The sequence below is a fragment of the Coenobita brevimanus genome, chromosome 70 (genome assembly GCF_032717465.1).
Source record: "Coenobita brevimanus isolate Jiangsu-jjx chromosome 70, ASM3271746v2, whole genome shotgun sequence".
Lineage (NCBI taxonomy): Eukaryota > Metazoa > Arthropoda > Malacostraca > Decapoda > Coenobitidae > Coenobita > Coenobita brevimanus.
In genome coordinates, this window is record NC_137023.1 from 3,101,259 (window position 1) to 3,112,405 (window position 11,147).

An 11,147-nucleotide genomic window follows, 5' to 3' on the forward strand; every position below is an offset into this window, starting at 1 on the left:
TCCTGTAATGGCTAGATTTACCTTGCCGATAACTGGTAACTTTAATTTCTTCACAATGTCTGCAGAAATGAAGGTTTTCTGAGCACCCGTATCAAACAGGGTACATACCAATTGGTTTCTGTTCTCAAACAATACTTTCACATCTGCTATTGGTACTGCAGCTGGCATTACTAATGGAGCATTCCCTTTTGCAATTGTCATATTGACGCTTAGAGGTTTAGGAACCTCAATTTTCATCCTAGGGCATAAAGCACTATGATGATGATCTTTTTTGCATTTAAAGCAAAGATTTAATTTAGTCTTACAGTCCGCGGCAGCATGTTCGGAGTACATACAGATTATACAACACCCCAGTTCCTGAAGCTTCCCTACTCTAGAAGCATAATCAGGGTAGTGTTGACAAAATACACTGGAATGTTGCTGAACACAAAAGACACAAACTTTCCGAGTCTTTTACCATGGAAGGTTTTATTTCCTTAATATCCTCAGCATATCTATTCCTTATCTTTAATACTTTAACCTCGGCCTTTGTGGAGCTAAGGAAAGTACCTATCTCTTCTTTAGGCACATACCTAGTCTTCTCTGACTTAACTTTCCCTATCAGTTGGTTAGTGGGTTTTTTCTTTACTTCAGTCTTCTGTTTGACCTCAGTAGTGTTTAATGTTCCTTGCAAATGTTTACAGAGTTGCATCAAGCCTTCCTCTATCTCTTCACAGGAGAAATTATCCTTCTGGTATCTACCATACAAAGCATCCTTGGTTTTCGGTGGTAGCTTTAAAGACACAATTCTTGAAAGCACTCAATCTGATGTTTTAATATCTTCATAAGTACCTAAGGCCCTTAATTTACAACTTATTGCAATTCTAAATTTTTGCAAGGAATCAAAATCGTGCCTAGGCATGGGTAATTCTATTAGAGCCTTTACTAAATGATTTATAACTTGTTCCCTGTCTTCGTAATTTTGTCTAAGGATGGTCAAAGCCACCTCATAATTATTTTCTTCTACTGGTAATTCTTTTATCAGTTGATTTGGTGTTCCTTTGACCTGTCCTAACAAATACGTAAGTTTGGTGACTTTAGGGAGATCTGTTCTATCGTGTACCAAATATTTGAACTGATCCCAGAAGGATTTCCAGTTCTGCTCTCCATCAAATTCCGGAAGCGTTATTTGTGGTAACACAGCTCTACTCTGCCGTGCCACAACTTGTGTTTCCGCGGCAGTGTCAGCTAATTCTGACTCTAATGTCTTTACTACAGTTAGGTATTCTTCTAATTTGTCTTCAAACTTCGTAGTTTCTGACTCTAAGAGTTCCTTATTCTCAGCCTTTACTATAGCCGCTTCTAAAGTTAAGTAACTCTCTTCATACTTACTCCATCGATCTTTCAGAATATTTAGGAGACTATTTATTCTCTCCTTGGACAGAGGTATTTGGTCCAACGACTGGTTACAATCATTTATGGCTCTAGTTACCCATCCTGCCTTACTACTAGAAGATCTTTGCAATAAAGAAACAGACATGTTGACGGAGTTCTAATTTAATAATTTAATTATGAATTCCAACCACAATTTTACCTCAACTTAGTAATGATTTAATTATTTTAAATTTTGAAGAGGGTAGGGATTAAGTCCTCATTGTGCAAATTATCCCCTCTCCCGATTTCGTAATATTCATTACAGCTCAGCTAATTATTCATTTAATTTTGAGGAGTGTAGGGATTAGGTCTATAATTTCAACCTATTCCCCAGGGTTATTAAACCTCTAGGGTTTTATTCCATCCCCACACTCAATTGCCAAAACACCCATATTCCCCGAGCTCAGAATTAATTACCTCAATACTCCATAGGCCCTCCCATAGCTTGTACAGCATAGAACTCTCCTTTCTTATGTTCTACATAATTTATAAATTTCTGCAGAACCGCTTCCCTACCATGATGGTTCCAATGTATACCATCAGCTTTCAACATTGCTTGGAAGGGCTTGGCATTAAAATGTATGAAATCCCTTCCTTTCCTGGCCCGTTGCAACTTTTGGTTTACAGCTCTGCTAATTAATTTATATGTTCCATAACAAACTGGAGAGCCATATGGCAGGTTCCTTGGCTCGAGGAGGGTTATGGGTACTGAGGATTTACAAGAGCCCTCTATGGCTCCTACCACTGTTATGATATTCTCCACTACTTCATTGCAACCGAACGTGGTAGTAGCTATGCCCATTAAAAGCAACTTTAAACACATTCAGCGCTCCGGCACACATCGGTTTTCCTCACTCGGTCGGGGCACCAAAAATGTGAAAAATGTTTAATAGTTCTGGTAAACAAATCAGGGCCCTCTTTCTGGGCACCTAAATTTGAGAAATGTTTAATGTATCCAAGTCGGTATCCCTGCCGGGACACAGCTATGCAAGAATTTTCTCGTAGGTCGTTACTCTTCCCTAAAGTTGTCTAAGTAAATCAAACAAGTCTCATAGAGTTAGGTGAAACGTAAATTAAATTTAACTCACCTACAATACTATCTTCTATCCTATAGCTAATCCCCCCTTGAATTGGCCAATTCGTAAAGGTTACTTAGCTATATGAAGAGGGAGTGATCGTTAACCGATGGCGATGAGGCTGCCTTGTATAGTTGCTTGGGCAAGCAAGCGTCCTTATGGTGTGTATATACAACCGTGCTAACTCCACGAGAGCTAGGAGCAGAGTGTTAACTCCACAAGGTCTGGGAGCAGAGTGAGTGAACGCAGCAGCCCCAAATCTTCATCGAATTGTGGGTTGCCAACTCTTATTTAATTACAGTGCTAAATACAGTTAAATTACATCATGATATGTACAGGGCAAATCAAACAAATTAATCTTAGTTCCACTTAAACTAAAGTTAGACCAAATATTCCCTTTAACTATGTAAATATCTTAATTCCCCATCTGCCTTAACAGGGGAATCTTTCCCTGCTTGCCACGTCACCTATCGCGCAGACGCAGTTTAGGTCAGTGGAAAATACCACATAATTACATGTATTTACAATGCATAGTTGTCCACGGGGGTTAAATGCAGTAGCATTTAATTTATCAATAACAAGAATTATTAAAGAGAACGTCATATCTGGGTTATTAAAACCGCTTGAACAATTAACAACAGTCTCTATAGTTCCTCTGCCTTTAACCAGGGATAACTATGATAAATTTAGAGAGCGCAACTGCTCTGGGGGAAAATATTTCCCACAGGGATTTTGTCTTATGTCAGAGTATCTATTTTATGCGAAACTTTTTTTTTTTTTTTTCAGCTTTAGGGATATTTTGGGGAAAAACAACTAAAAAAAAAAAAAGAAGGGGGGACAACTCTTTCAAAAACGCCAATCATCTATATGAAATTATTAAATGTATCACACAAAATAAAAAAAATGCAGTTTATTACCGTTCTGTTCACTGGGGCACATCCTTTAATGTGAACAATAGCATCCTGGGGTACATCATGGGATGTAGGGAATTTTCTCTGTAAGAGAGTGACATCTGGTGGCCCAGTCATAAGATATATCCCTCCTTTTCACCACCTATAATTACCCCAGTCTGCTCCCAGTTAGTATTGGTGTGGGGAACCCTTACTCGTCTTGCAGTCTGTTTGATCCGTGTGTTTTATCATGATGCATAAATTTTCATATGCTATAATGTGTTGCGATGGTCTGGGCATATGGAGAGAATGGATAATGAGCGATTGGTGAAAAAGATAACTAGATCTGATGTGAGAGGGGTTAAGGCTGAAAGGAGGACCACGAATAGGATGGATGGACAGTGTGAAGAGAGCTTTGATGCGAGAGGGATGTCTGTTGAGCAAGGAAGAGTGGCTGTGCGTGACAAAAATAAATGGAGAGAATTTGTGAATGAATAAATGATGACGCAGCCCTGAGGGGATATTCTCCCGCATTTTGGTCTGATCAGCCAGTCAGGTCAGGTGCGGGTAAGGGGATGGGTCTGTTATGATGTGGCATGGGTAAACCAGCTCTGCTGTCTGGCCCTGATGCGGATGTCACTGATTGCACTGCGCAGTTGACCCTCGTGCGGTGTGGTGCGGTGAGGATTTGTCCCTTCTCCCCTTTGGGGCTAAGATGCGAATGAATGTGTTTGAGTGGATGAGTAAAATGGGAGTGTGTCGTCCTGTCTCGGCTACCTCCCTTTCCTTGGGGGAAGCAGCCTAGGTATATAGATAGATAGATAATGTTTCTTTGAAGTTTTGTCATACCAGCTTTGGGAGTTCGTGGTTTCTTTCTTGCTACTTGCAGAGGGAACTTTGTACTTCAAGATGGACAACATAGTTTCCGAAATTTAACAATAGTTCTGAAGAAACGTCACTTGAAGATAGGCAGTTTATTGTAACGATGCCTGACTGGAAGGACGTGTTCCTCATGCCATGATTGGGTTGTAGAGCTATATCCCGGAGAGAGAGAGAGAGAGAGAGAGAGAGAGAGAGAGAGAGAGAGAGAGAGAGAGAGAGAGAGAGAGAGAGAACGTAGGTGTTAAAAATGAACATCTCTCAAAATTCTACCACACACTGATAATCTAATCGATCTACAATCACAGAGGTCTGCATAATATATTTTAACAGTTAAGTCCTGCACACGTTGTAGTCATCGTGAAAACTGAGACAATCAAACAGTAATGATTAGATTCACTTCATCCTTTCACAGTGCGGTATTAATCTTATTGTCATTTGTGCACCGAGCTTTTTTTTTTTTTTTTTTTTTCACTATGAGTCACAACACTGAACATGTGAAAACCCTCTGGGTAACGGAGAGCTTCACATAAAGGATAAATTTTGTGCAAGAAACATATGACGATGATGAGAGAAAAATTGAATCTGCTCAGTTAGCATTGGTTGGCTCAGGAAATCTCTTTGAAGAAGAGTAGATGGGCGGAATTAAATCCTATTTTTACTACCCTCTGTCTGATTTTAAAGATTTTCACGAGTTTTAGGGAGTTTGGAAGTCATGAAAAAACGAGTCGGCTGGAATGGGTGGTAGATCCATAAACCACCCTTCAACGAACACAGGATTAAACTTCCATCATAGGTCAGTGATAATTTGCTTAGTGGAAGGAGATGCATATTAATCTTTTTCATTTGCAGCAATAAAGTGAGCTATACACTAACTTAAAAAAAATATCGGTGCACTGTCAATCTGATGCCATCCGGAATAAATCTACCATGCGGACGTAACAGCCTGTTAGTACCTGTATACAATCATAAAAACTTAAATTTAATGTATGAAGATTTAGGGATGTCAGTGCACAAAAACCACACAGGAACAAAGTCGAGGTAGTAAAACAACATGCAATCCCATCCATAGATGGGATTTTAGGGGGATCGGGGAAAGGGATACCGTTGTGTACTGCATGTCATAACACTTGGCGCACGTATGCTGCACCATTTCATGTACTGTAGTAAAACAAAAATGTAAGGATGGGATCACATGTCGTTTTACTGCCTCGACCTTCTGGTATTTTTTGGTGCAGTGTCATCCCTACCACTTCATACATTTCACTGAATATTATTTTAAATACCTTTTATTTTATAGCCTCTATGTAAGGAAAGGTCAAAAAGCCTTTGCAACTTTTTCAACATAAATCTTAGAGTATTAAGCTAGGATACTGAAGGGATTAATGATGACTGACCAACCCACTTCAGTTCAAAAAGCCTCTATTTTTCTGGAGAACATAACAAGCAGGAGCACAGAGAACGCAGCACCTACGCCTTGAGATCGATCTATGACCGAACTTTTGACTAAATCTGTAAGCGTGACCTCCAACTGATTGTTTTCAGATCTGAAATATTTCGTCCTTGCTTGACCATGAACCCGCCCATTAAGATTAGTTTAAATTGGATCAAAAGTGTTTAATTTGAACTTGCCATGTGAACTAGACCATTGCCCCATTGCTATAAAAACAGAATAATTTAATCTATGTCTGACTCTAAATCATTCCACCATGTTTAATGTAAATTGATCAACAACCTTTAGAGTGACAGGGCCAATTAGGCTTTAACGCTGTCCTGTGTCCTTAAACTTTGGTCGGTTCTATCTATCTATTGCCAGACGCCTCAATCCCGTTTGGGGTGGCCACAAACAAATCGCCTCCAAGTCGCCCTGTCCCCCGCCATTTCACTCCCCTGCTCCCAACTCACACCCCCCTCTCTCATATACCTCTCCACCCCATCTCTCCATCTCATCCTCGGCCTCCCCCTCCCTTTTTCCCCCTCCACCTCACTCACATACACTCTCTTTGTCAGTCTTTCACCCTCCATCCTCTCCACATGGCCAAACCACCTCAGTGTGTTCCTCATAACGCTTCCTATCACATCCACATCAACACCACAACGCTCCTTTATATCCTCATTCGTCAGCCTGTCTCTCCATGTGACTCCACAGGCTCCTCTTAAATAACTCATTTCCACGGCTCTCACTCTTGACTTGTGTCCTTCCAACAACGTCCAAGCTTCACTTCCGTACGTTAGAGTTGGTATCACATTACTGTCATGTAGTAACTTTTTCACTTCCATGCTCACTTCCCTGTTTCTTATCACTGTTATCAAAGAACCAGTAACCTTTCTTCCCTGCTGTACCCTTTCAAGCACTTCACCCTCCAAACCTCCATCTTTACTCATCACACTACCTAAGTACTTAAACGTACTCACATTTTCCAATTCCTCACCATCCAACCTCGCTGTACATTCACTAACTTCACCTCTCTCAAAGACCATCACTTTACTCTTCCCTACATTCACCTTTAGATTCCGTTTCTTACACACTCTCTCAGACTCATCCACTAAGCCTTGCAGCTCCCCTTCGTCTTCACTCAACAACACAGTATCATCTGCAAACAACAGTACAGGGAGTTTCCAAACACTATCTTCTCTCAGCAGGGCCACTCCAACATCCACTACCCTACCTTGTACCTCTCTTATTACCCCATCCATGTACAGATTGAACAACCATGGAGACATGACACATCCCTGTTTCAACCCAACTTTCAAAGAGAAAAATTCACTTAGATCACCATCCACACGCACTGCAGCCTTCGCACCATCGTACATACTCTTCACAGCATTCAACAACTTCCCATCTACTCCATATATTCTTAACACTTTCCACAATCCTAGTCTATCCACCCTGTCATATGCTTTCTCCAAATCCATGAAAGCCGCATACAACTTCTTTCCCTTCTCTAGAAAGTTTTCCACTAAAGATCTGAGAATGAATATCTGATCTACACAACCTCTTCCCTTCCTAAAGCCTCCCTGTTCTTCTCCAACTAATTTCTCTGTTCTTTCTCTAACTCTGTCAATAAGTATCCTACCATACACTTTTCCTATTATACTAAGAAGACAAATGCCCCTATGATTACCACACACTTCTTTTTCCCCTTTTCCTTTGTACAAGGGAATAATTATTCCTGACTTCCAATCCTCCGGGACTCTACCTTCCTCCCAGGCCAATCTGCACATCTTCCACATCCATTCTACTACTATCTCTTCCCCATGCTTCAGCATTTCACCACACACTCCATCAATTCCTGGGGCTTTCCCCGATTTAACTTTCTTCATTGCTTCCACAACTTCTATCCTACTGATTTCTTCCTGTCCTCTCACCTCCCTCCTTCTCCCAGCCATTCCCCAGCCACTTATACTCGCATTACTTCCATCCTCCACGTTCAACAATTCCTTAAACTGTTCTCTCCATCTGCTCACTTTTTCTCCCTTCTCCACTAGTAATCTACCATTTTTATCTTTCACTCCCCTGCTAACTTCACTTCCACCCTGTCTTACTCTTTTCACCTCTTTCCAGAACATTTTCTTACAGTCCCTCCACTTTACACTCAAATTCCTTCCAAATTCCTCATCCACTCTCTTCTTACTCTCTCTTACTAATCTTTTCACCTCTCTCTTTCTACATATAACTCTCTCTTCCGCCTCTCAACTTCTTCCACGCCCCTATTTCTCATCCATTCATTGTATGCTTTCTTCTTTTGTGCCACAGCCCGTTTCACCTCTTCAGTCCACCACGCTGTTCCTTGCACCTCCTTCCGTCTTCTCTTCCTTCCACACACCACATCACATGCTGCACATATTTCTTCTGTAAATATTCTACACACACCTTCCACGTACCCCATCTGCTCCAATTCATATTTGCCCAATCGTTCCTCCACTTCTCTCTTTTACTCTGCCTTTTTCTCATCCTCTTGAAACCTTTCCACTCTCCTTGCAACTACTCCTTCCTCTCGTCTTTCCCTTCTTCTATTCCTCCATCTTACTTGAACTTTAATTCTGGCCACCACCAAGTAGTGGTCAGAAAGTCCACTCCCCCAACCTCTATAAACTCTTGCATCCAACATACATCTTCGCATCCTTTCATCCACACACACATAATCAATCATTGTCTTCCTTTCACTCAGTTCACCACCCACCCTTCTCATCACTCGCCATATATACCTGTGGATCATTTTATGCCTGAAGAGTGTATTGGCTATCACCAACCCCCTCCCAGCACAAATGTCCACTAACGCACTCCCATTCTCATCTACCTCAGCAGGCACACCCCACTCACCAACTATTCCATCCACCTTCACATTACCAACTTTACCATTCATATCACCAATCAAAAACACTCTCTCATTCCTTCCAAACTTTTCCATGCACACTTCTACATTTGTCCAGAACTCTTCTCTCACTCTTGTAGCACGATCTTGCGTTGGCGCATACACACACACAATCGCCCACATTTGTATTCCAACTTTCAACTTTACCCACACAATCCTTGATCCAACTGATCCATACTGTCTTATGCTCCTCTTCCATCTTTTACTCACAACTATACATACTCCTTCCTTTGCCCTCTCATTCTCACCTACTCCTGCACATATACCCCATCCATACTCCCATTCTCTCACACTTTCTCCTCTCCATTTTGTTTCAGTTATTCCACATACATCCACTTTCGCATCCTCAAGCACCTGGACAATCTCTCTCTCTTTCACCTCATCATTTGCTCCCCTTACATTCCAAGTTCCAATTGCAATGTTCTTTGTCCGGTCCTTGGTCGTCAACGTTTGGTCAGTCCTTGTCCGAGGCTTCTTGTTTCTTTTTTTTAGTTAGTTGTTTTCCGGGGAGGGGCACTAACCCTCCGCCAACCCTTTTAGTCGCCTTTTACGACAAGCAGGGATACTGGGGGAGTATTCTTGAAAACCCCCCCTACCCCCAGGGGGTAAATTGCTTTCATATATAAAACACTTCAGCCGTTCCTCACCCTATAGCCATCTTCCAAGATTTGTCTAAACAGGATCAAAACTGTAAAATATGACCTATTCCTGGCCTAATATCTTGGCCTATTTCGGGCAATACAAGTATATACTGTACTTCTGCCCCAGTGGGAAATGAAACTCCTGTGAAGATAAAAATCAAGTTGATCTGTTTATGTTGTTTTCGAGCTAGGAGGTTCTAAGAAAGATGAAGAAGAAGAAGAAGAAGAAGACGAAGAAGAAGAAGAAGGAGGAGGAGGAGGAGGAGGAGGAGGAGAAAGAAGAGGAAGAAAAAAGAAAAAGAATGTGAAGAAATACGGATGTTTGTCCATCATGTGTAAGCGTGTTAGCGTTATGTTTAGCAACTTCAAGAGATGTTTTGGGTATAGACGTGCATGAGGATTAAGGCTAGATGCTTAAAAAAATTTAACACCTCCGTGTTGGTATTTACAGAAGATTAATTACGTTTATTTACGCTTACGGGCGCGTTGCTGCCTTCCCTGCATAGAATGTCTACCACACTCTGATATCATCAACATTACATACCTATGACACAGGTTACATGTAGTAACTGACAGGACAATCATCTAACACCAAATATTATCAGCTCATTATATTTACTTCATAATACGGCGCCATCAACATTAGTTTAAAATTTTCCTCCTCAGTTACCTTAAATGGTAGTGATAAGCTACAAATCAGCTATATAATAGTGGGGGTACCTACCATCCAAATGCCAGTTGTAAAGCTTCTTGCGCATGACAGCAATGAGTGACAGGTCAATCGGTTTCGTGTGGAACATGAAACCATTTACTACAATGAATGGCAATCATGTTACCAAAGAGACGCCTTGTGTTCTTGTGCGTCAGGACCCTCTAACTTGACGTGGATCTTACATATTTACATTTAAATGGTGTTGGGGTTTATTGCTCACATAGCGCCACTCAGGTCCAAGTGACTGATCATCACGCCTTCACTGTCAGGACTGAGTAGCCTTGGTTCCTCTTGCTTATGAAGTTAAAGTGGACTGAATGATAGACAGGCAGATACCATCTTCTCTTGGCACCATATGTTTCTACACTGTGTCTTCATAACTATTTGGTTTAGTGTAATAGGCCTAGTGCTGCGTTTGTATTTTTGACAGTATATTTAACAGTCTGTCAGATGGTTGAATGTTAAGCTACGTGCAGATTTTTTTTTTCTTCCTTCACCTATTCGAAGAAGCCAAGATTACAGGGGCTTCATAGGTGAGTGAATGGGAGTGTGACTCATCAGTTGGGTAAACTTAAGTTAGAACTCAAAATACATTTACAAAAATACATATTTCAATCAATCAGTCTACCCAGTTTTATTTCTGGCTGTCCGGACCCTGCCTCACCTCCCCATGGAGAAGGAAGGGCTGTCTGGATAATGTTAATAATTTAATATCACAGAAAATATTCAGCCAGGGCAATGGTGTGATATTATAGGTTCATAATTATGCTTATTTTATGGAGATTATGTCACTGAAATATTTTAATAGATATATGACTGGGAGGGTTGGGCTGATTCAGTCCACGCCTGCACCAGAAAAAGTTAATATGCTAATATCAACCTTAATGTTTGTAAACAGATATTAGTACTGGCACAGTACGGTCAAGAGCAGTAAATATTGTTGGTGATTTTACAGTGCCAGTTGGGGTGAAGCTGTTCTTTTCCCTGAGTGGTAAGATGGCCATCACGGCAGCCTTTCAGCTGGTATGGATCTACACAGCAGAACTGTTCTCTACTGAGTATCGGACCCGCGCTGTGGGAGAGGCCAATACCATTGGCAGGATTGGTAGCATCGCGTCGCCGTATATAAATGACATCTTGGTTAGTTTCAACAACGTTCA

General features: G+C 41.2%; 1 protein-coding gene across 1 annotated transcript in view; it reads left to right on the forward strand.

Annotated features, from left to right (window-relative positions):
- LOC145406338 (organic cation transporter protein-like) overlaps positions 1-11,147 on the forward strand; it is an 82,288-nt gene that overhangs the window by 67,189 nt on the left and 3,952 nt on the right. Inside the window, exon 12 of the mRNA XM_080277500.1 lies at positions 10,943-11,127. Coding sequence (XP_080133626.1) covers positions 10,943-11,127 — 185 coding nt within the window. The remainder of the gene's footprint in view (positions 1-10,942; positions 11,128-11,147) is intronic.